Consider the following 26,867-nt stretch of genomic DNA (forward strand, 5'->3'; position numbering starts at 1 on the left):
GCTGTGTCGGGCAGGGGATGGCAGCATTGACACAGAAGACTGATTACACAGAATTGCTAGAATAAGGAAATATATAAGGAAATGAAAGCCAGATTTCTCACTGTTGGTTACAGATATGAGGAGGAAATAACTTGTGATGTGGAAATACAATTGGAGGTATCTGTGTGAACTCATGGTTTCCAATATATTTAGATACAGAAATAAATAAAACCGTGAATGTATTGTCTAGGCTTGTTCACTGACAGGGAGGAGAGACATCCCAATAGCAATGAACACAACAGATAGGGCTGGAGTAGACACAGGTATTTTTAGAAGGACCACAGATAATGAGGAAAACTTAGAGAAGATTGGGAGATTGATGTAAGTAAATGAATTGCTCAAAACAGCCATCAGAACAAGGCAGGTTTGCTTCCTTAGTGGAACCTTGAGAATTGCCTCAGGTCGTTGGTTGGGGGATGGGACGAGGCCTGCGTTCATATTCAGACCAAGGGCAGGAGTGTGAGGACCACCCTTCTGCGGATTTGAATACACACCTTACTGGATACTAAGGAAGAACTACTACTCCCAGAAGGGAAGAGGCCTTTCCAACCCTTACTCCCCTTGGATGATAAAACTGTACCCAATGAATCCTCAGGGCAGAGCTTCTGTGCCTGCCCGCTTGCATCTCTCATAGGCGTCCTATCCTAATGAATATATTTCTTGCCTATCACCTTGTCTCTCGCTGAATTCCTTATGCATGGAGACATGAAGAACCTGAACCTTAGTGAGTCCAGACACAGGGTGAGTGATTCTAATTTAAAACATTGGGTTTAAGTCCCAATCTGGGTTTAGGCTGGGTTTGAGTCCTGGTACATGGGTTCAAGCCCCAATCTGTGTTCTGGCTAGGTTCAGGCCATTGGTGCTGTCAGTTTCCCAACTAGCACACAGATCTTGGCTTCTAAATGCCACTTTTCTCTATAAAGAACTAGAACACCTTGGAAAGATGCCTGATTCCATGAGCTTGGATCATCTTTTGTCCAGAAAGCAAGGAGGGATCAAGAAAGATAGGGATGACATCAAAATGTCTATTTGACTTGAACAGGTACCTACTGGTCAAATCTAGGACAATTGGAACATCAAAATAAATAGTGTAGTAACAGATTATCCACTGAATTATCAGTTAATTCACTGAATGATATGGAACATCATGAGTCGATACAGATATAAATAAGTGAATGAATAAATGGAAAGTTTGGTGAGAAATAATATATTTACAATGTTTCAAATTACTTCCCCATCAAATACTTACTGATGACAAAGGGGGAAAGACTTAACTTTATAGTGGTGAAGCCCAGCCTGCATGCCTTTTTTCAGTGCTATTTTCAATTAGCACTGGGGAACAACATCAGTGTGGGACAAATGAGAATCATGTACCAACTAATAGGATGCAATGAGTACATAGCATCACTTCTGTGATATTCCTGCCAAGATGCACAGCTTAAATCTAATATTCTTGGACCATCATCTAAACCTAAATTGAAGAATGTTCTACAAAATAACTGGCCTGTCCTCTTAAAAAGTGTCAAGGTCATAAATATGGAAAGGTTAAGGAAATATTTCAGACTGGAGGAGATTAAATGCAACATGCACTTCCAAACTGGGTCTCTTTGTTGTAAAAGACATTATAGGTACAATTTTTGAAACTTGAACGAAGAGCAAAGATTAGACAAAAGTAATCAAATTAATACCTAAGTTAACATCAGTGTCCATTCTAAGTTAACCACCTGAATTTGGATGGTTGTGTTGTGTTTCCTTGTGCTGTGGCTAGAATTTCCATGTTTGTTAAAATACATAGTAAAGTATTATGGGATAATTTGATATCTTAAACTGATCATTAAAAAGTTTTTTCCTTACACTTCCTATCAATCTGTAAGTTTGTGTTTGGTGGATTACAAGTTTGTGATTATTAAAAATAAAAAAGGATTCAGGAGTTCCCACTGTGGCTCAGTTGTTAACGAATCTGACTAGGAACCATGGGGTTGTGGGTTTGATCCCTGGCCTTGCTCAGTGGGTTAAGGATCTGGCGGCATTGCCGTGAGCTGTGGTGTAGGTCACAGGTGTGGCTTGGATCTGGTGTTGCTATGGCTCTGGTGTAGGCCGGCAGCTATAGCTCCGATGAGACCCCTAGCCTGGGAACCTCCATATGCCATAGGAGTGGCCCTAGAAAAGACAAAAAAAAAAAAAAAAGGATTCATACAATTACCACCTATAAAATAACATTCCTAATCCCCAATAAAAGAAGTAACCTGAAGTTCATCTTCTCCTTCACTCTTAGAGTCTTAACTCCAAATTAAAATTTCCCAGTTTAAATGGCATTCTTCCCATCAGTATGCAAATAGGTTTAGAATTCCTCAGTTTTCTTTGGAGATTTTAATACCTGTAAAAATACCGGTAAACAATATACTGCTTAGTATTGTTTACTGGAACTGTATTATATGTATTCATGCACTCAGCATTGTTCCTGAGATTCATCCATATTGAGGTTAACTGTACTTATTTTTTTTCATTGCTATTTAATATTTTATCATGTGATTCTGCCATATCTGGCTTATCCATGCTTCTGTTGATGAATCTTAGGGTGGCATAATGCAGTTTTGAATACTGTTGTGCATGTCTCTGATGCATATGAATAAGAGTTGTTCTAGAAAATATTTCCTGTAGGGGAATTCTGATTGATGCACATGATCAACATTCATAAATAATGTTAAAGGGTTTCCCAAAGTTGCACCTGTTTATGTTCCCGTTAGTAACGGATCAAGAGTTTTCTTATTTTACATTCTTGCTAACCCTTGGTATTATGAGACTTTCTAATTTTTGTTGTTCAAGTAGGTTTGAAATTTTATCTTATTGTGGTTTTCATTTTTTTTTTCACTTTGGCAACATTAAATTACAGATGACTCAGTGATTTAAATGTAATGAATTCATTAATACACTCTCAGAAAACATGACCAAGTTTTAAAAATATTAAAGTGGGGAAGACAAAGATAAGCCCTAAAAGGCATATAGAGAAAAAGCTAATACATTTGAGTTGCATAAACATGTAAATCACTTTGCAAAATTTTTCATAAAATAAGCCAAAAGAGCACCAATCAACCAGGAAAACTGTAACACCTTTAATACTAGTATAGAACTAATTTTCTAATTTACAAAGAATCTTTACAAATCAGTACAAAAAAACTTTAATAGCTCAATAAAAATGTAAGCAAAAGATATAAAAGGGATTTTCAAGGAAAAAATATTGATAAGCAATATATTCAACTTCACTCATAATTAAATGTATCAAAATAGTATAAAATATCACTTTTTTCATATCTGTTGCCAAATTGAAAAAATTTAATACCTGGTGTTGGGGAAGGTGTGGGAAAACAAGCTAACCCATATACTGTAGAAATGTAAATGAGAGAAATTCAGCAATGTTTCTCAAAACTATAAATATTTAAAATAAAGAAAAAAAAGACGAGAAAAAAACACAGGAGACTATGAAGATAGGCAAAATTTCTTAAGCAGGATATGAAAAGTGCTAATGATAAAGGAAATTTTTGATAAATTAGACCATACATATATATTGAGATCAAGTAAATGGAACTCTTATACACTGATTGTGAGGAGATGGAGATATATATATATATATATATATATCTCCATCTTGGAAAACTTTGTCTACTTAAGCTGAACATTCTGGTCTATTCAAGGAAGAAAAATGCAAGTGTCTACAAAAAGACATGTATAAGAATGTTCACAGCAGCTTGATTCATACTTACTAACTATGTTGATAACATCATGCCAAATGGACTTAGTGTACAGGAAATAATTTGGACTTCTTAGTAAGAAAAACATATGCCAGAAGGTGAAGATACACTGCAAAATCAGGGGTCTGTCACACTGATGAAAATTTTAGGGATCTCTTGGTCTGCAGAGTCTAGAGGAAGAAAGAGCTCTGCAGAAGATCCAAACCATGGTGTAAGGCCGCACAATCCTGCAGATCTCATAATGCTAGCAGTGTCCATTGTGGGTAAAAATGTTCCATGGGGTCCCTCAAAAGGCCTAAAAGGAGAGGCACATTATATGTTCCCCAGGATTCTTATAACAGCAGGGCTTTTGATTTCTGAAAAGAAGCCCTAGAGACTTCTTTTTTTTTTTTTTTTTTTTTTTGTCTTTTTGCTATTTCTTGGGCCGCTCCCTCGGCACATGGAGGTTCCCAGGCTAGGGGTCCAATCGGAGCTGTAGCCACCGGCCTACACCAGACCCACAATAACGCAGGATCCAAGCCGAGTCTGCAGCCTACACTACAGCTCACGGCAACGCAGGATCGTTAACCCACTGAGCAAGGGCAGGGATCGAACCCGCAACCTCATGGTTCCTAGTCGGATTCGTTAACCACTGCTCCACGATGGGAACTCCCCTAGAGACTTCTGACCACGTGATGTCAAATGACTCAGTTTTACAACCCAAGCTATGTGTTATCGGAGTCAATGAACCATGAGGTTAAGCTGGGCAACAGCACTCTTTCAAATGCTAGAATGGTACCTTTAGGTCATATCTCAGCAGGTCCAGAGGTCTCACGAGTAATCGAAGAAATGGCCCATCAGTCTCAGAAACAGGCCCAGAATTCCACATCATCTCTCTCAGTTGCACTATTGCCTCTCCCTCAAATTATACTTATGATGTCATGGGGATTTTTCATGACCAACTGAGAGAAAAAGTAGAAGATAAGGTTTGGTTCACAGATGAGTCAGCTCAATATATTGGCACTAACTAAAAATGAACTATTACCACACTAGAGCAACACTCAACAGTAACCTTGACAAAAAATAGTAAAGAGAAATCTGCCCAGTGGGCAGATAAAAAAAAATTTTATATGACCATATCAATTGAGTAAAGGCATTTGGCAAAATCCAACTTCTATTTATGATAAACACTCTCAGAAAACTAGGTGTAGTAGAGAAGTCTCTCTGCTTGTTAAGGAACATCTACAAAAAACCAAGAACTAATACGACTTAATGGTAAGAAACTGGATACGATTTCCTTGAGATCAAGAACAAGGCAAAGATGTCCTCTCTCACCACTCCTATCCAAAGTTGCATAGAAGTCCGAGTTATTGAATTTACTAAAAAAAATGGTACATAGATTGAGTAAAGATAAATAAATCTCTTAAGACTATTGAAAGTAATAAGGCATTATTGCTGTAACGTAGACTAGAGGTAATGTTGACCTGGTTTGATATGGTGGTGGAGATGGAGCAAAAATGGATTTAAGAGGTAGGAAGTAGAAGCAACAGAGCCTGGAGATGGATTAAATGTACATGGTGAAGGAGAGGGAAACATCAAGGATGATCTTTAGCATTTGATTTGTACAGTAAGATTGGTGTTGGGACCATTTATAAGACTGAAAGAGGCCACAGAGAGGATAAATTTGGAAGGAAGAATCGTGAGTTAGGTTTTGGTTAAACAGAGCTGAGATACCTTAGATGTCTCTAAAAAATGAAGAAATATATGTTTTTCAACTGTATTCCTGGAACTCAGAGGAAAAGTACTGTCTTAGGGTTTGTCAATCATTTGCATATAGGTGGTAATTGAAAACATAGCTATAAAGAATTGCTTGGGAAGAGATTAAGGAGTGAGAAGAGGGTCAAAAACTGAGCTAGATATTTAATGGCCAAGAATAGGAGGATGAGCTGCAGAAGAAACAGAGAAAAGTCTAGAGAAGTGGGGGAAGCCAAGAGTAGTGAGTGTTTCAGGAAGGAGGCATTGGTCAATAGTGTTGACTACTGTTGAGACATGACAATGAATACTGAAAAAAGTCCATGTTTAGTAGCCTGGAGGTCACTGGTGATTTTACAGAGAGCTCTTTTAATAGAGTGATAGGGGTACATACCAGATTGGAGTGAGTTAAGGACTGAATAGGAGGTATGAAAAATTTAGAAATTAAAAAGCTTGACTGTGAGGTGAGAGATGGATATAAGATTATAGTTTGCTAGAAGTGAAGAGGTAGAGGGTATGGGTTTGACTGAGGAATTATTATTATCATTATTTTGGATATCAGACACAAGTACATTTTAAAGCTGGTGGAACACAATTCATTGATAGGAAAGACTGAAGGTACAGAAAAGAAGAAAAGGGTAACAGATGGTGTAAAATTCTTGAATAGGTAACAGAGGGTAGATGCGAAAGCAGAGGTAAAGAGCTTAGGCCCCTCTATGATAACTAGAGAAATGCAGACCAGGATGGAAGAATAAAGGAGGTGTGTTTTGTTTTAGAATGATGGCGTTTCCATCTGGTGGCTTCTATTTTCTCTGCAAAGTACTATCTCATTTATTGTGACTGGTGTATATGAAAAATATGACAATCTCAGTACATTTATAAATTTCATTTTCTAGGCACATAGCTGTTCAGTTTTGTGGGTTATGAATTTTTTTTTTCTTTTTAGGGCTGCACCTGTGGCATATGGAAGTTCCCAGGCTAGGGGTCCAATTGGAGCTGCAGCTGCCAACCTACACCACAGCCACAGCAAGTAGGATCCAAGTTGTGTCAGTGACCTGCCACAACTGTGACCTACACCACAGCTCACAACAACGCTGGATCCTTAACTCACTGAGTGAGGCCAGGGATTGAACCCTCATCCTCTTGAATACTAGTTGGGTTTGAAACCCACTGAGCCACAATGAGAACTCCCATATGGATTTTATTTTGGTGTGCTATTACACACTATTTATTTTTCCTCTTTAAGGTTTTAAGAGTTTCTAAAAAGACCTGAAATCTTTCCATAAGGTTAAAAATCACAGAAATTATAACTAAAGGTGATTTTCTCTTTTTGATGTGTTTTTAAATGTATCATATTCCATCTCACATGTATAATGCATCATTCTTTGCAATAATACTGTAATAAATATTCTTATACATGTGTCTTCGTCTCTCATAACTTATTAAAAATGGATTATTGGATTAAAGAGTCTAAATATTTTAAAATCTAATGCAAACTGTCAAATTGCCCTCCAGAAAGGCATTTTGTTCATTTTGTCTGACCCAAAAGGCAAAATATAATAGTGATAAATATGCTAATTTAAAATTAGATTATTTTTCACAATACTTAGATTTTATGCTTAATCCAACACTTTCTAATTTGGAACCATAGGTGGCACTAAAGGATCAGGGAATGGAACTACTTCCAGGCTCTTCGGTTGGAACGGACATTGAATGAATATCTCAGTCACAGTCTTCCATAGCAGACAAGCAATCAACAATGATAGAAAAAAATCCTTCTTATTCCTAACATTATTTATAAAGCAAACCTAGCCCATATTCTTTTTTTTTTTTTTGTCTTTTTGTTATTTCTTGGGCTGCTCCCGCGGCATATGGAGGTTCCCAGGCTAGGGGTCTAATAGGAGCTGCAGCCACTGGCCTATGCCAGAGCCACAGCAACTCGGGATCCGAGCCGCGTCTGCAACCTACACCACAGCTCACGGCAACGCCGGATCATTAACCCACTGAGGGAGTTCAGTGACCAAACCCGCAACCTCATGGTTCCTAGTCGGATTCGTTAACCACTGCGCCACGACGGGAACTCCATAGCCCATATTCTAATGTAAGATTTTTTAGTATTAATCGTCATATTTGAGCCTAACAATGAAGACTATTTGCATTTATTTTGTCTTTTAGACTGTGGAGTATGCTTCACCATGCCATTTGCAAACTATTCCTTAAAACAACAAATTGTCTTATGCAGAACCTTTCATTCTTCTGCTTTTATAACTTCTATTTTTTTTTTCCAAGAAGAAAATATGTATCAGAGTTCCCTTTGTGGTTAAGAACATGGCATAGTGTCCATGAGGATGGGCATTCAATCCTCGGCCTCGCTCAGTGGGTTAAGGATCCTGTGTTGCTTCAAGCTATGGCATAGGTCACAGATGCAGCTCAAATCTAGTGTTGCCAAGGCTATGGCATAGGCCAGCAGCTGCAGCCCCAATTCGACCCCTGGTCCAGTACTTCCATATGCCACAGGTGCAGCCATAAAACAAAACAGACATATATTTATGAGTCAGAAAGGCAAAAAACTGGCATGATCTGATCATGAAAATGAGCACTGTAAAATTCTGGAAAGTTTACATGACATACTTAATCTGCTAAGCTGTATGGTGACTTTTTAAGTTTGCAGTGTGAAAATTTTATTTTAAACAAAATGCATAAATACCAAAATGATGTGTCCTGGTGGAGATGGTTTTGCATGCCCCCACCACCCCTCTTTACACTCTTAGTGGGAGTTGCTCAGTTATTCTTGCCATTTGTGTGACTTCTTTCCCAGCACTTCTAGATTTCAATAGACCAGTGACTGAGAAGCAAACAGGCTTTGCAGAGTGCTTTCTTTTCTTAGAAGACCAAATGGCCCCTGCTGGTCAGATGAAATGTACACACATTAAACACTGCTTGCGTTGATTTAGTTTGAAATGACAATCTGGGAGTTGGCTTTCCATCTGTAACCCACTTTAGCAGTAACAGTAGAAAATGTTTTCACCACCCTCAGTTTATAGCTGGGAGATAGGAAGAGGAGAGAAGCGCTGGGAAACACACATGCTAGTGCCTTTTTGAAGGTATGTCACAAAATGCTAACCTTACCACTTGTCACTTGCAATGAAAATACATCAGATGCAGAGGACATAAGACTTGAGTCTACTCATTAAAACTAGTTAACACTAGCTTAAACAGGTAACCTCTGCTTCAGAGAACTTTCAGAGCCACATTAAACACACACATACACACACACACATATACACATCCCTCTTTTCACCTGGACCTTCTTGTTTCTATATAAATAAAGGTTTCACTAACAACATTGTGGAGCAGTTTGGTATCAGAATTAAGAGTTAAAGATCTGGGACTTCCCGTTGTGGCTGGCGCAGTGGTTAACGAATCCGACAAGGAACCATGAGGTTGCGGGTTCGATCCCTGGCCTTGCTCAGTGGGTTAATGATCCGGCGTTGCTGTGAGCTGTAGTGTAGGTCGCAGACGCGGCTCGGATCCCGCGTTGCTGTGGCCCTGGCATAGACTGGTGGTTACAGCTCCGATTCGACCCCTAGCCTGGGAACCTCCATATGCCTCGAGAGCAGCCCAAGAAATGGCAAAAAGACAAAAAAACAAACAAAAAAAAACAAACCAAAAAAAGAGTTAAAGATCTGGATACTCTATTCTAGAAATGTCAGGAAAATTGCTTTATCTTCATCTCTCTGCAGATAAAAAAGTTTGGAAATGGAAACATTCCCTGAATATATGAAAATATGTATGCAGATGTTTCTCTGTATAAATATTTATACACATATGTGTATATATTATATATACATATTGAGAGATACGTACTCTTTGATTATAGATTTTTGATTCTGTTTTTTAAAAAATTCTCCATTTTTTTCTAGTTTTCCTCTGTAAAGGAGAAGCCATCTGAAGACTGAACAAATTAGTTGATGTTCTATAGTGATTTAACTCCAGTTAAATCGTCTTAGTGCTTAGAGGCATTAGCTGGGGACATAGCAAGTAAATACATGGCTTCATGAAAACTCCCATATAATGTCACAAAGTGGTCTTTGCTGGATGGGCCAGGAGGCAGCTGGGAATGACACAGGCATTTACTTAGTTGATGACATTGGAGAAGTGAACAAACTTCTCTGAACCTCACTGTCTTCATCTATAAAGTAGGGATAGTGCTTCATATCATTATTGTGAGAGGTTGGGAGAATATATTTTAAACACCCAGCGGAGGTTGGTATATATTGCACAATACATTGAACATAAATTAAGTGAATTCATGAAAGGCCGCTGCCTTAGGTTAGTTGTGTTCAAAGCAATGTGCTTCAATTCAATTTCAAGTCAATTCAATTCAATTTGATGACACAGACTTTTACCTAGACTATTACCACCTATGAAGCAATACACCAAATATATTATATCTTTCACCAACCCTTCTGACTAACCTGGGAGTTGCCATGGTAACCAACAGCCCTGTCTGCTCTTGGTGATGAGGCTCCTTTACTCCAGGTTTCACTTTTCTTTCTTCTTTTATAGTCCAGTTGGAGAAGGAGGCAGGCCATTGCAGTCAAATATCTATACATTTTGATAAAGAAAGAAAGTTCTGGGTTTCAGCAATACAAGTTTGTCTTAAATATCTCTATTGTCAAGTTCTGAATCTTGATGTCTTTCCATCTTGGCCACAGTTCTTCTCAGGTGGCCAGAATCACACAGTTAGTCTAGAATCCTCTACCTGGAGAGCCCTGGACCAGGCTCAGAGCCACTTCCCACTACAAATGTCACCTGTTCACTTTCTCTGATTTTTACCTTTCAGGGATCTAGCTTTGGGGAAGGGAGAAAGGCACTTAAAGATGGAAGGATATGAAATACAAAAAAGAGAAAAGAAATCAGAAAAAAACAAGGGAAACCAGGAGGAAAGTTATATGAAAAATGAAAAGAAAAGGAGTGGAAATGAAGAGGATAGAACAATGTTGAACAAATGGAATTTCAGTCAGATGTGTGATTAAAATTTTAGGTTCTTATATAAATGTTTTTGCCTTTCATTTTTTATTATAAACATATATATCAAGCAGCACACACATTTCTATAAAGTGAAAAAGAAAAAAATGAAAGCCTTTCCACCATTTTTTTCTTCTTTCCAGGGGTTGCAACCATTGACACTTTAGTATGTTTCTTACTGAATATTTTCTTTGGGTAAAATTTTTTTATCCTGTAGTTCCCGTTGTGGTGCAGCGAAACAAATCTGACTAGGAACCATGAGGTTGCAGGTTCGATCCCTGGCCTCGTTCAATGGGTTAATGATCTTGCGTTGCCATGAGCTGTGGTGTAGGTCACAGATGTGGCTCGAATCTCATTGCTGTGGCTGTGGCGTAGGCCGGAGACTACAGCTCTGATTAGACCTCTAGCCTGGGAACCTCCACACGCCAAGGGTGTGGGCCTAAAAAGATAAAAAGACAAAAAAAAATTTTTTTTTTTATCCACATAAAGAATAGACCGTAATACTGATCTGTGACATATTGTTTTTCAGCTGATAATATGTGCAGAATTTCTCCATGTTATTTCTTTTACATTTATCCCTTATTTTTAATAGCTGCATTGTGCTGTAACTCAATGTACCTAGTTTCTAACTGGTCCCCTGTCGACTGGTATTTGGGCTGGTTTCTTCTTCCTTTCCTTTAAATACGTGACTTGAAAAAGAAAAAAATTCAAAAATAATGACTAGAAAAATAGTGAACATGTCACTGACATCACATTACACTGTGTGTGTGATTACTTGTTGGTGCTTACACTAAGCAGCTCCGCATAACAATTGTAAGGTGTCATGCTGAGTTCTCAAATGAGAAAAAAAAACCCTTTATGACTAGTTCTTCATTTAGTTATTTTAGCAAAGGCAGCAGGTTGGGTTAAAAAAAAAAATTGACTTTTCAATGTGTCTGCTAAGAGGATACAGATTTTTTAGTAAGTTGATAAAATGATGAGCCATAGAATTTAAAGGAATAATAAGCTTTTGGGGGTCATTCCTCTCATATTAAAGGTTAAACAACCAGGACTGAGCAAGAAACAAACAACACAGTGTCTTTTTAAAGGACATACACACTAGTATTTTGCTAATAACATATCTACACTTATAACCTAATAACCAAATGTTATTTCATTAAAAAATACATTTCAAGAAGATGAGCCTTCAGAATGTCTGGTTTGAAAACCAGAGGGGTTACATTCGGGAGAGCTGGAGGGCTGTAAGAAATAAAGATTCCATTCTTAGAGAGCATGCACAGAATCTCATATGCTTGGAGTCCTAGCACAGCAGCAGTAGTTTGAAAGGAACCTGGGTCAGACCCTCTTCTTGATCTTGGAGAAACTTCCAGAGAGGCAGGAAGTAAGTAGGCCTCTGGTGGGAGACAGAAATGTTGGGATTTCAAGTCCCTTTCAAGGAGACTGAAATCAAAGCCTCTGGCCAAGACAAGAATTACCAGACCCTTATTATCATCTCCCCTGTCTCATTGTGATGCCTCTGAGGAACCTGGTCTACTCCTTCCCACACCCTACTAGGAAAAGTATGTGGCCCACTCCTCACCCCTCCTCTATAGGGGTAATGTACCAGCAAGTGTTTTGTAAGACCCTTCTTTCCCCAACCAAACAGCAGGTCAGCAGGTCAGCAGGTGTATTATGAGACCAACCAGATCACATATGCCCCATGCAGATGAGGCACACACTTGAGACCAATCAACACTCAGCCCTCACCAACAGGCAGTAGGCCTGGGCAGGAAAAACCAGTCTTCACTCCAGACTGCAGCATGGGGATAGAAAGGGAAACCCAACTATAAAGTGGGGCCAGTCCTACTGGCAGGATGGCCTGCTCTCCCTGAGAGTGTACTTTTGCTTAATAAACTCGTTTCTGCTTTCTAATGCATCCAACACAGCTGTAACACTCTAGCTTTAATGAACTTGCTTAAACTTTCTAACATGCCTGCTGCTTCAATTCTTTGCTGCAGGCAGACAAGAACCAGGAAGACAAAGCAGCCATACAGAAACACTGGTGGCAGCCGTTTTTTGTTCTACTATGATGACACCTGCAATGGCAAGCACCATTTTGGAACCCTCCCTCTATCCTAGGGGTGCAGGGGTTTGCCCCACCCACCAGCAGCTGCATGTTGCCTGGCTCCACAGCAAAGTGCACAAGAAGCCTACCCTGCCCTCCAGTGGGCCCACAGCCACTGCACCACACAAAACCTCACAGACAATGGACAGCCTGGCCTACCAGCATGCCCACAGCAGTTGTCCCAACTACACAGAAGAGCCCGTACAGTGCACATAGGGGGCACCCCTAGAGCATATAGCTCTGGTGACCAAAGGGGAGTGTGCTTCTTGAGCTGCATAGGATGGCTCCTGTAAAAGACCGAGATCAGGAAGTGTAAATAAACTACCTAATGCATACAAATGAACACAGAGAATTAGGCAAAATGAGGAGACAAATGACTATGTTCCAAATGAAGAAACAAAATAAAACCCCAGAAGAATAACTGAGAGAAAGTGGATCTAAGCAAACTATCCAATAAAGAGTTCAAGGTAAGGATGGTAAATATGCTCAGTGAATTTAGGAGGAGCTGGCTATTACGGGGGCATGATCTCTGAAGTCCCCACTTCTGGGGACAACTAGTTTTTGTAGAATTTAAGGAACTGATGGCTTTGAAGCTCCAGAAGGCCTCTGCCATAAACCTAAAGTGGAATTCTGCTTCAGGGAAGAAGCAACCTGCCAGTTGATTCCCTATTGTGTGATGAACAATAGAGCTGTCATCTTCCCTAGGAGCATATTCAAATGAGAAAGTTTTCAGGCACAAAGAACAAATAAAAATAATCAGCCCTCCCTATCTGTGGATTCTGCATCCATAAATTGAACATAATCCAAAAAAATTTCAAAATGTTTCCAAAAGGAAAACTTGAATTTGCCAAGCAGACCACTATTTACATAGCACTAACATTGTATGTATAACTATTTACATAGCATTTACAGTGTGTTAAGTATTATAAATAATCTAAAGATGATTTAAAGTACACAGGAGGATTGCATAGGTTAAGGACAAATACTACACCATTTTATATAAGGGACCTGAGCATCTACAGATTTTGTATCCTGGCATCCATTCCCTTCAGAAGGAAGATTATAAACTGCTTTCTGGGGCCCCAATAGTATTTGAAACTAGTAAAGTCCCCAAGGTAATGCTAACAGGAGAAAAACTGTTGCTTACTCCACTCCAGGATGTCCTGTCCAGAGAAGTTATATGGTGTGCTGGAATAGATCATGAACTTGGAACCAAAGGTGTGGTTCAAGGGTCAGCTCTGCCATTCATTGGTTTGACGACTTTAGGAAAGTCTTTTAACTTCCTGAGTATTAGTTCCTTCATCTATAACACAGTTATTCTTGTTCTAGCCCACAAGGTTCTTATGAAGATCAGTGGGGGTAACAGATGTAAAAGTATTTGTAAAGTTCAAGGTTAACATGGTAATTACAATAAAAAGTGTATCTGGGTGATGAGAAGGAAGGAGAGTAACAGTGTCCAAGGGCTGTGTCTGATTTCTGTGAAAAAGAAATATTTTTCTTTCTTTTTTCTATAGTTTTAATTGAAATGTTGATTTACAATGTTATCATAGTTTTGAGTGTACAACAAAGTGATTTAGTTATATGTGTGTGTGTGTACATATACATATGAGTTGGTCCTTGTTGGTTACCTATTTTATATATACTAATGTGTATATGTTAATCTCAAACTCCTAATTTACCCCTTCCCCCCTAACCCCCGGTTTCCCTTTTGGTAACCATGTTTTTTTCAATGCCTGTGAGTTTGTTTCTGTTTTATAAATAAGTTCATTTGTATCTTTTCTTGATTCCACATAAAAGTGATATCATATGATATGTGTCTTTGTCTGGCTTATTTCACTTAGTATTACAATCTCTGGGCCCATCCATCTTGCTTCAAATGGCATTATTTCGTTCTTTTTTATGGCTGAGTAATATTTCATTGTTTATATATTTGGCATCTTCTTTATCCATTCATCTGTTTATGGTCACTTAGTTTGTTTCCATATCTTGGCTGTTGTAAATTGGGGTGCTGCTATAAACATTGGGGTACATTACCTTTTCAAATTATGTTTTTTTTTTTTTCCAGATATATGCCCAGGAGTGGGATTGCTGGATCATATGGTAATTCTATAGTTAGCTTTTTAGGGAACTTTCATACTGTTCTCCATAGTGGCTATACCAATTTACATTCCCACCAATAGTGTAGGAATGTTCCTTTTACTCCACACTCTCTCCAGCATTTATTATTTGTAGCCTTTTTAATGATGACCATTCTGACTGGTATGAGTCGGTACTTCATTGTAGTTTTGATTTGAATTTCTCCAATAATTAGCAATGTTGAACATCTGTTCATGTACTCTTGGCCATCTGTATGTCTTCTCTGAAGATATGCCTATTTAGATCTTCTGCTCATTTTTTGAATGGGTGTTTTTTTGATATTGAGCTGTACGAGCTGTTTGTATATTTTGGAGGTTAATCCTTTGTCAGTTGCATCATAGGCAAATATTTTCTCCCATTCTGTAGATTGTCTTTTTGTTTTATTTATGGTTTCCTTCACTGCACAAAAGATTTTAAGTTTAATTAGGTCTTAGAAACCTTTTTTTCTTATTGCCTCATGAAACTAAAACATGCACGTTAATGTATATTTGAACATGAACTTTAGAGGAATACATAAGAATGACATAGGAATTCACAGGGATACATGGAAGTAAAAGCATATAGAAGAAATTAAAACTTTATAAAAATAAATTAAAATTTTAATAACATACAGTAAAATAGCTACCTATATGCATGTAATGTGCCATCACCCAATTTTATCAAACAGAACTTTTAAGGTACATGCCCTTGTAGAATTGAGGGATCAGATGAACCTTCTGGGAGTCTATGTGTGCAGTTTGTTTTAACTGAAACTGTTAATACGGAAGTGCACAAATGTCAGAAAAACAAGGAATACTGTTTTATTCATAAATATTTCAATTTTTTGCTTAAAAGTCTATTTGTAAGTCATGGTCTTTAAACATAATAAGCAAGAGGTATGTGATTCCATTCCAAGTTAGAGGCAGTAACATAAAGATAAAATTTTTAACAATAGCTAAGCTGACGTTTAGTAATAAGGAAAGAACTTTAGGCTGGTTTTTAAAGATTAATTTGTTAATTAGGTGAACATCTGGGTTGGTTCATCACTTCCCTTGGAAACCTTGATTAATTTATGAGATTTTCATCCCCATTTACTAAACAAGCAGTGAGTCATCCTGTGTTACACACCAGTGACGGCAAAAGTTAATTGGATTCTAGATCCTTTTGCATTTCTCCCTTCAGCAATTCCTTGCTGCTTTGAGCGGAACCATGCGCTAAGAGAGTAGGTGTGTTTTTGTGTGAAAAAGAGAGATACAGAAATGAGAGGAATTGCAAGTGATTGAAAAGTGAGTTTGAAAAAACATGTGTTTGCATTTCCTTTGGTTTGTGGTAAGAAACTCTGGATGGATATATAGAAATAGCCAAAACCAAAAATTAATTAAAAAAAAAACCCAGCTCTCAGAATGCATATTTTTTTAAAAAAATATGATTTGATTTGTGAATCATGTAATTATTATCTATTCAAGAAAAGGCTGTTTGAGATTGCTTACAGTTTAAAGTGTCCCAGAGTTGGGTCTATGGTGATGCAGCAGTAGTTCACTGCAGTTAGTATCTATTCTCCAAGTGAGAGATACAGTGCCTCTGGAGGGAGGGGTTTGGAGCTTGAGAAAGGAGGGGAAAGGCAGATGGACTTGGTGTTAGTGGGTGACTGGGAAAGGTGACCTGCTGTCTCCTACACCTGCAATGGGACTGCAACTTTTCTTTGCCTCTGAGAGCTACAAATTGCCTTCAGTTTAGAGGTCCCTCCTTAGATATCCATCTGTGTGTGCTGCATGATCTCAGTGGTGTAAAACAATACTCTCCAATGAAGGGGAATTCATCATACTGGTTATTAACTTCACTCCTGCTTTTGCTTTGCCTTTGTAAACTCTCATAGTGCCTTTATATTTTTATCTTTATCACCTTTATTTTGGGGAGGGGTGTATTTTATCTTGTTGTATTATGCATTTATATGAGTTACCATAAATCCTTTCTGGAACTGGAAGGAGTAGGAATAAACGAATGCATAACTAAACTGAGAAAATGCTAACAGTTAAGAGATGAGATTACAAGTGATTTTATATTATTTTTTCCAGATTTATTGAGATAAAATTGACATGTAACATTGTGTAAGTTTAAGGCGTGGTGATTTGTACACATGTACTGTAAAATACTTACCACAATATGGTTAGTTAACACATTACAATTTTTTTTTCCTGTCATGAGAACATTTCAGATGTACTCTGAACAGGTGAGTTTTAAATATCTTATGTTAGCATTCTGCATTTTAACATAGCCATGAATTCCTTTTCTAATTAGACAAAATATTTTTTTTACCAAATGTAGACGAAAATATTTATGGTAAGACTGATTGACTTTTCTAGCAGAAAAATATCTAAGAGTGGAAGAGAAAAAAGACCAGGAAAGAAGAAAGGGTAGGTTGTAGGACTTATTTAATTATCCTTTCACCATATTTTATGAAAATATGGGAGGTATATATAAATATAGTGGTTCATTTGAAATAATTTAAAAAAGAAATGCTATTCTTTCGTTTTCTTTCTTCTGTATAAAATAAGAGGCCATGAGACATAGTTTTAAAGACAGAAAATACAGTCATTTCTTCTTTTTTAATAGTTGCAAGGTTAGCCATTGTATGGACCTAATGTCATTAATGTCATTTTAAAATCTCCCATTGGTGTGTATTTGGGTTGTTTCTACCTTTATTTGGCCAGGATGGAATCCTAAAGAGCGGCATTGCCAGGTCACTGTCTGTAGCCAATGTCAATAGACATAAATAACTTGTCTTTGGTCTTCAAGACCTGTCCCCGCTCCCTGGGCCTCACTGAGTCCTGAAAGGTTGCCTTGTGCCAATGTGTTTACCTGCTTCTCTTAGGCCTGAGACCAACTTCCCCCCACAGAGTTTCTGCAATCTAACTTTTGGTCATCTAGTAGTTTTATGTGGTACCTTTCCCAGAATCCACAATTCAATACAGCAAAAATTTCAACCATGAAAAGTAAATACCCAGATGAGAGCAAGGTTCTTATTTCAGTAGCTCTCTATAATCTACACGCTATTGTTCACTGGAAAATAAAGATAAAAAATTCTAGTCTTTTACATAAAACTTTTCTCAATAAGACAAAGAATCAAGGCCACATAAAAGCAGAAAGAGAATAATTTATTTGAATCTTTTCTTGAACAAAAATAAAAATAAGTCATTTCCTTCGACATTTAACAAGTCTTTTCAAAAACAGCACTGGTAATTGACAACCTAGGAGAAGGCACAGTCTTGCTTTTGTGACAAACATCTTTATTACTCTGTGGTACAAATAGCAAGAAGGAAACTTGGGAATGAAATAAAAAGTAAATACAGCAATCTTAACAGTTATGAGAATTTAATAAAACAAAGGCTGCTAAAAATTTTAAAACATGTATGGTTTCCACATTGATAGGTTAGATAGTCAGTGCAGATGAAAGGGAAAGTATAGATTAGCACTAATTGAGCTTTGTAGGAAATTTGATACAAAAAAAGTAAATGGAAAGTCCCGTCCTTTTCTTCCTACCATTGGCATGATAAAGACTGTCCACTGAGAGCTTTCTCCATGACGCTTACTCAACTCTGTAGCACAATGCATTGTGTGTCTGCTGGAAAATCTGCCATCCGATTTTTATAAATGACTCTATTCTGCATTAAAAGGAGTGATGAGTAAGAGGTATTGGGCTTGATGTCTTCACTGATTCCAGATGAATATACATTTCCACTGTTTTCCCTCAAAATGTGCTTTTGTGATTTTACTCCAACACATTGCTTTGCCCATGAATGCTCACCTGGTGGAGATATGTAAATTGTTCTATAGATTCCCAGTTCCACAAGTCAAAGAACCTTAAATTCTTTTATTCCTTTCCATAGCTGCAAGTAATATGAGTGTTTTGAAGTAGTTCAAGAAAATTACACTTACAAATTACATTTATACTTATACATTTAAGTATAGAGTAAGCCATCACTAAATTCTGCAGATAATTTCCTTTTGAAACTAAAAGGTTTACTTACTTGAATGTCCTGTGAGCAAGTCTTGGGTTCAAAACAAACCATGCCAAGAGCATATAATGAGGTCAACAGACAGTATTAAATAAATGCAGCTGTAAGTTAATAAACAAATAACTGGGCCAAGTACTAGAATATGACCACAGGCCAACTTATCAATTTGTTAAATAGCAGTTTGTTTAGGTAAGAGATACCTGGAGTAACGAAAACAACACGGCCATGACAGTCTAAGAGCCAAAGAAAAACTATTTTGGCTGTCTTTCCTATCTCAGAACCAACTGTCAAACAGAGGTAAAAGAAAGCAGTAAGTCATAGTTCTTTACCCAGAGCAGGCACATTTACTTTGGGAATGTGGGGTAGAAGAGATTCACTAACCACTTGTAATACTGCATTATTTATTAAATTGATCTTTGAATTTAATTGGACCTAAAGAGTAAAACCATAGGCTATCAGCAAAGAAAAATGGTCTCTGCATGTTTAGGGAAAGTTTATTCTACTGAGGAATATTTATTCTACTAAGGACCACTGATTTTTAGCTAAACTAAGCAGACAGGAGCCCACTAAGCTTTGAAGTCCTTAAAAGACTGAGGCTCATTTAATCTTTTTCCCCAGCACATGGTTAATGACCTGGAAATGTTTGTGAATTGATTATAAATAAAACAAGTGCAAAAGAGATTCTGATGGAATGAAAAGGAGACAATGACACACTCAAAGGGCAGCTCCCTCAGAAGGTGGAGAAGGAGGTGAGAAGAGAGAGGCCAAAGGAATGGGGGAGGGGAGGCACTGGGGCTGGGAGTGTGAGTGTGTGTTTTTGGGTGGACTGCCCTTAAGGAGCACACCCTCAACAGTAGGTAGATAGTCCTTTATGTGCTCGAAAAAGAGCTTTTCTGCTTTATTTATCACCTTCAAAGTTTACTTCTGAAATCGTTTCATATTTCCAAGAAAGTCTATAGACTGACAGCAGCCTAGTTTCAGAGAGTTATTTTTTTCCTTACTTTAGGGAATCACTTTTTTTTTCACATGCAAACCCTTCCTAATTACTTTATTTTGTGTTCTGAAATTAGGGCTGCCATATTCCACAGGTTAACAATCAGCATTTATTTCATGATTGGGAGTCTTAAAAGATCAATCAAAAGTTTTCCTTTAGTTTGCTTGCAGTCTAACTTTAAAAATAGATATATAGATAAAGGACATAGAGGAAAAAATAAGGTAATTTTATTTAATTGGACAAATTAGGAAGCAGATGTACTCTCATAATTCTTCCTATTCTTAATTTTTGACAAAGAAAAAGAATCCCTTCATTTTCTAGAAAGTAAAGAAGGTATGTATCATTTTAGAGATTTTTTTTGACTGTTATGGAATAATATCCCACTATTGTGTTCTACTAGATTAATAACAGCTATAAAGCAATTTTCTTTTCTTTTCAAACCAGAAGTTAGCTCTGTAAGGTCTGCACCTGATTCACCTGACTCCCTTTTCTCCAGGCTCCCTGAGACAAGAGGGAATGCACGGATGGGGTCCTCAGAGGTGCTCTGGCCATTATTTAGGCCCTAAATGACTGTACAGTCATCCCTCCACCTGCCCCCTACCCCAGGACTGCGTATCCTCCCCTCCCGACATTTCCCATGCACTCAGCCACTACTAGCTGTTATTTTTGGTAGTTACCCAGAAGTGTGCATGAATTACTTTGCTAGAACTGTTTCTTTTGCCAAAGGGGAAGTTCCTGTGTGTGGTTATTGATGTTCTTCTCAAAGTCAATAAATGACAAATAAAGAAATGATGGAAGATGATTTGTGGCAGTTACACCTGCAGGCAGCTAGAGACCACAGAAAAGGGAAGTTCATTTTATGATTTCAAAAGACTGGAGGCTTAGTTTTTCTATGACTGGGAAGGGAAGGCGACTCCTTGGTGTCAGCCCCGAGGTTAACTGGATAAGTAGTTCCCTTGCTTTGGCCTCAGCTCAAGATTTACTTCTCTGGGTGAGAGGCCAGTCCTTGCTGCGGTTCTGTTCACTTTGGAGTAGACAGCTTTGAATCTAGGAGAGGTGGGCATTTGATGGGGTCAGTGTTGGGCACAATTTACAGGGTCTGTTTTTTTCCTGGTTCTATTTGTATTGATAGGTCATTGGCTCTAAAAACCACCATAGCCACTGGAAAATTATCAAGATAACCAAGACGGTTTGAGAACTGGCCTAAGGAACTCTTTCTTACCCAGATATGGATTTGCTGAGGGAAATGCTTGATCCTATAGCTCTGCTTCTGGTCCACTGGCCCAAGTACATGGCCTCTGAAGATACTTGTGTGTTAGCCCACTTTATTTCTGAAACACTTTTTTTTTTTTTTCCAGGTGGGAAAGTGTGTTCAAATGTACAGGAACCATAATTTCCTGTTTTAATAGTTTTCTTCTGAGGCTTTCAATAAACTCTGGGGACAGCAGGGGCTGAATGCCGAGCTCTTTCAACATAGCATCATCAATGCAAGTTCATACTTACTCTGGATGGTCTTGCTGTTGGGCAGGGATATGTTGAATAACTTCGTAAATTGTACTGTGCAAATCTTGCCCTGGTACACCATCAGAGGCTTGGGTGGACCTAGTTGGCATCTAGAAAATGTGGCACATTAAAAGAACAGTAGACTAGTAAGCAGTATTTCCACTATGCTGCATAGCTGAAAATGACTGGAAGTGGTAAAGATTAGAGAATTAGAACATTTTAACTTCTCTTCAATGTTCATTTCCTCCTTGCTACAGTTCCCTGCACTTACCCTACTTCTGCAGAGGCATAGCCATGAGGTCAGAAGAGGATTAGTAGGACAAACTAACACTTTTTTTCTCCATTTAAGAAAACTGTTGGCAGTACTGAAAAGGAAATACAAAAAAAAAAGAAAGAAAAAAAAGAAAAAATAGCAAAAGAGAAGATATCAGGACAGCTTAGAATCAGAGAGCATATATCATTATTTCTTATATTACATTTCAGTCTTACCTTTTTGACAGTATTTGCCAATCATGGGTGCAAGAGTGGTTTAGAAGAAAGAATAATGTACATCCAAAAGCCCTCATCACATCGCAAGTCAGTAGACAGCACCAAGAAATACAGAACACACAAAGGAAGATATTTTGGTTTGAATGCAGTACAGCAAATGAAAGACTTGGATGAATGTAGAAAGTTCAGTAGCATATTTCTGTCTGGTTAAAACCAACACGTATTTTATTGAAATGGCATTCATGTTTCATTAACTCCTATCCCTTATAGTTGATATTGTTTTTCTTGTAAACACTGCTTTCCAAATACTTAGCTAAAGTCTGGTTCCTTCCTTATCCTAAACTTTTCCCATTTTCATCATACTTCTAACCACTTATAGTCCTTCAGATTTACAAACAGCCCTTGATAAATTATGTGAAGAGTTCTTCATCTTATCCCAATTTGACCTGCCAGGTTACACTGGAACATCTTAGCTTTAGGTTTTGTTGGAAATTGCTTGTTTCCATTCCACTTGTTAAAGCTCTTATGGGCAGTCCTAGGCTATGTGATTCATCCTATCATTTTTGTGTCAAGGGGATTTCTGGCTTAGGGTTTTTACTTAAGATCTTTTTATTTTTTTAAAATTTAATTAAATTTTTTTGGCCACACCTGTGTCATGTAGAAGTTTCCAGGTCAGGGATTGAACCCATGCTATAGCAGCAACCCAAGCCACTACAGTGACAACGCTGGATCCTTAACCCACTGTACCTCAAAGGAACTCCTGTGATTTTCTTAGGTATAGAAGTGTTCAGGGGCTATGATAAAAGAAATCTATTGGTAACGACTAATTTACTCACCTAGCCTAATATTAGAGCTGTTATAAATTAATCTAGCTATTCATTTCAGTAATGAACACTGCATTTCACAAAGCAATAGTGTTTGCAATGCAGTTTTGCCCTTCATCTGTGAGGATATAGGAGAAAATGTCCCAATAAAAATGTAGAAAGGAGAGACCCCGGCCATGATGACTAAGCAAAGTCCAGCCAACTGCCCCAACCACCCCTCCCCACGCATCTGCTTCTGTAAATTTGTTTCCGCATCTACCACCTTGCCTGACATCACTCCGGTCCAACTAGCCAAGCATGGACCCGGAAGAAGTAGCCTATAAAAGCCTTGTGAAACCCTTCTTCTGGGCTCAGACTCTCAGACTCTGGGGATCCATCTCCTCTGAGCCCACCGGCGTAATAAACCTGAGTTCTCAACTCTCTGAGTGCTCGCCTGGTTTCTCGCCGGGTAAAAGAGCTGATCCACTGCAGCCACGGAGCTGCTCGAGCTAGTACGCTATAGCCACAGGGCTGTCGCCAGAGCGGATATGCTGCAGCGCAGGGCTGCTGGTAGCTGCTGTAACAAGGATGCAGGCACTGATGCTATGACACACTCATGGGAGGATGAAATCCCCTCTGTTACTCACGTGACATTTGAGAAATAACGCTTGTGGCCAGGTAACTTACTGGATGAACCTTAGAACATTATTATTATTTTATTTTTTTGTCTTTGTAGCTCCTCACCCTAAAAAGTGGCATATGGAGGTTCCCAGGCTAGGGGTCTAATAGGAGCTGCAGTTGCTGGCCTACGCCACAGCCACAGCAACACCAGATTCAAGTAGTGTCTGTGACCTACACCACAGCTCACGGCAACACCGGATCCTTAACCCACCGAGCAAGGCCAGGGATTGAACCTGCAACCTCATGGTTCCTAGCTGGATTCGTTTCCACTCTGCCACGACGGGAACTCCAAACCTTAGAACTTCAGATAGAATGCTCTGAACGAGTGAGGTAACCAATTCCTAACAACAAATATTTCTTTTTAAAAAAGGAAATGTAAATGCCTGGAGGCAAGAAGTCATTTCTGACCCCTTCCTTAAATGAACTATCATAGGGAATAAGGAAGCAGAGGAAAGATCAGTGGTACATACATCTATAAAAATGTTAATGGGCTGATTAGCTTGGAGAAACAGCCTGCATGTCCGGTAAATAAAACTGATTGCTTAAAAGACCCTGTCTATGCAGACTGAAAAAAATTGTATAAAAGTTTCCCCTCTCATATCTCATTCACCTTCAGGATTAAAATAAAGATATGTACCTGCATACTTTTATATGGTACCTTTCTTCTGAAGGTATAATCGCTTGTCTTCGCAATGTCCTCAGGAGATATGAGGGAGAAATGAAGGGGAAACTGGGCAAGAGAAAGTCAGTGAAGTGACAGGCTGCAATCATCGAAGTGATAAAGAATGATTTAAATCAGGGTCTCTCAGTACCCTATTTATTCATTTTTCTTGACCTTCAACCTTGTTAGTTCTTGCTTCACTGACCTTACTAGGTGAAGAATGTTTACGAATTAGTGTAACTTCCTTGTTTGTGTTAGTCTTATTGATAGAGGCTGAGAAAGATGCTTTAGATCCCCAGATCCGGCAATGTCATTCATTACAGAGTGAATAAACACTGCTGAGGGTAAAGCAGCCATTTGCCACAGAGCTAATCAGCCAATAGGAAAACCAACCCTGGGAACACCAGAAGCATCTGGAAAAGCAACAAATTCATAAATTCCAAAGTCATCCAGAGCATCTTCATGGCCTGAAATGGAAAACAAATACAACTTACAAACCAAATGCCTCAAATTGCTGTGTTTTTTTTTTTCTAAAAAACCTTTATAAAACTTATCTTTATTGATTACTTCAAGTTATACGAATATAAAACCAATTTAACATTTCCTAATCCCCTATAGTCATTTCCAAATCCCCTATAGCAGTGTTGGAAATCACTCCTTTTGAGCTAAGAATTGAAACTGAATTGGGACAATTATTCTTAAAGTCTAATGTGGCATCAGTGTATTATATATTCAGATAAACATATGTGAGCAGGCTTGTCTTTTGTAATTCTAAGTTACCAGAGACTTAAGGACACCAAGGCTTCAATCTAGACCCTGTTAGATCTAACAGAGACCACCAGGGCTAACAAGAAGAAATGTGCAACTACAGCTGCCCATACATACAAAATATAGTAAAAATCCAAGATCACCTATACTCTCATCTGTAAAATGACAGTGGTGGAGAGCTTGGAAGGAACCATATGTTCTCTGGGGCTTTTCTAATCTCTGATGCTCTATCATTTGCGAGAAAGGACTAGATAAAAGGAAGAAGACCCACATTTACTAAGTATCCAGGCATCATATTAGGCACCCCGCCTACATCATTGTATTGAATTCTCAGAGCAACCCTAAGGGGAAGTTATCATCTCTACTGTATAGATGAGTTGAGGTCAGAAAAAATAATTAGTTTTCCCAAGGTGACACTGGGGAAAAGTGGCAGAGATATGAGACAGAAGCCCAGCTCCTGTGACTGAAATGCCTGAGCAAAAGACCCATTGTTAACTTATAATAACTCAGTAGGGAGTCAGAAGAGATGGCAATAAGGGGACCGCTGGGGACAAAGAAACAGGCTTTCTTCTTCTCCCTGGGATGGAACTGCCAGTATTGTATCTGCTTTAGGAACTGACACAGTGTGAGAACCCTTGGGCATTTTCAAAATAATAAGAGGATCAATGGAATAGGATTCAGCTGAACCCAGTGATGGTGGGCAAGTGACAGTCTCTCTGAGTCTTAGTTCTCTTGCCTGTAAAATGGAGTTGAAAGTGTCTTTCAGGTTTAACTTATAAATGTGTGTTACTTAAATAAAACTAATACAAAGGATAGCATTCTGTGAAGGCAGCAATCCTGGGAAGGGATCGTTAATATTATCTCTTGAATTCTCTTATATCTCTTATGTACATTCTATGTAATAGTTAATAGCAACAATATTAATTCATATACATTAACACTGATAATAACCCCTTTCAGCTCAGCCATTACCTGAAAATGTTTGAGGTTTCCTGTATTCTGTTTCTGGCCTGAAAAGAAAAATGGGCATTTCTGTTAGTCTTAATCACTGAGAAAAGAGGATTCTATAAAAAAATTATTGTTATAGACACATATACATTACCTGCCTTCTAGTTTCTGTTTTATAACTAAAACCGAGAAAGCAAAAACATCGTAAGACACTTTTTAGTATATATATAAAATCATTCAAAGAAATTTTTCCCCCAATTTAACATACCTTTGTAGGGTTGATATTTTTTCCATAGGAGGAGAAGACCCATGGATAGAATCAAAAAAAGTGATATTCCAGTTATACTTGCTAAAGGGGACAATGATTTCCCTTTTTGTGCAAGCTTCTCTATTCCTAAATAAAAAGGCAAATATATATATTTAATATTTTTATTAAAGATCAATAATATATAGTTTTACTTTATGCTTTATCTGAAATGGTACACTGCTGCAAAAATCTATCTAAATATCTACCTATCGAGAAGAGAATCTGAGAGAGACCAAACATAAGGGATGTACTTGTTTTAGAATCTATATTAAACTCTCTAAGAATATTAGTGATTAGAAACATGGTGAGCTGTCCAGAATGATATTGATATGTTGTACCAGATGTAGCAAATAACTCACACCATACTTTTTAATAGTGTTGGTGAGTATTTAACTTAGATTTGTTTGACCTCATTGTGTAAAATGTCCCCAGATGCTAGGTTGTTTTTTCTCTCTCTCTCTCTCCTTTAATCTCACTATTTTAGCATAATTCAAGTATGGATTTTCCAGGGAGGTGGTATGTGATTAAGGTGTGTGAAGGAAGGTATAAATTTCAAATATACCTTACCATTTTTAGACCAATAGAGAAATTTTTTTTTTTTTTGTCTTTTTGTCTTTTTGCTATTTCTTGGGCCGCTCCCGCAGCATATGGAGGTTCCCAGGCTAGGGGTCCAATCGGAGCTGCAGCCACCAGCCTACGCCAGAGCCATAGCAACACGGGATCCGAGCCGCGTCTGCAACCTACACCACAGCTCAGGCAATGCCGAATCATTAACCCACTGAGCAAGGGCAGGGCCCGAACCCTCAACCTCATGGTTCCCAGTTGGATTCGTTAACCACTGCGCCACGACGGGAACTCCCCAAAAGAGAAATTTTAATCTTTAAACTAGAATGTGCATGTAATTGCCAATAAAATACTGAAAGCCCCA

The 26,867-nt window shown here is 38.2% G+C and overlaps 1 protein-coding gene across 16 annotated transcripts in view; it reads right to left on the reverse strand.

Annotated features, from left to right (window-relative positions):
- Positions 17,904 to 26,867, reverse strand: part of HEPACAM2 (HEPACAM family member 2) — a 54,594-nt gene continuing 45,630 nt past the window's right edge. For 5 of the 16 annotated variants that reach the window (XM_021102395.1, XM_021102394.1, XM_021102393.1 and 2 more), the window contains exons 5-10: positions 25,901 to 26,026; positions 25,787 to 25,811; positions 25,657 to 25,694; positions 24,310 to 24,383; positions 21,283 to 21,392; positions 17,904 to 20,826 (exon numbers count right to left, since the gene is read on the reverse strand). In XM_021102395.1, the coding sequence (XP_020958054.1) occupies positions 20,715 to 20,826; positions 21,283 to 21,392; positions 24,310 to 24,383; positions 25,657 to 25,694; positions 25,787 to 25,811; positions 25,901 to 26,026 (485 nt within the window). In that variant the 3' untranslated portion in view covers positions 17,904 to 20,714. Of the gene's footprint in view, positions 20,827 to 21,278; positions 24,384 to 25,656; positions 25,695 to 25,786; positions 25,812 to 25,900; positions 26,027 to 26,867 lie in introns of those variants that run through there. The other 11 variants (XR_002347044.1, XR_002347043.1, XM_003357438.4 and 8 more) reach the window with 10 other exon arrangements.

This window comes from Sus scrofa, chromosome 9, assembly GCF_000003025.6.
Source record: "Sus scrofa isolate TJ Tabasco breed Duroc chromosome 9, Sscrofa11.1, whole genome shotgun sequence".
NCBI classification, from domain to species: Eukaryota; Metazoa; Chordata; class Mammalia; order Artiodactyla; family Suidae; genus Sus; species Sus scrofa.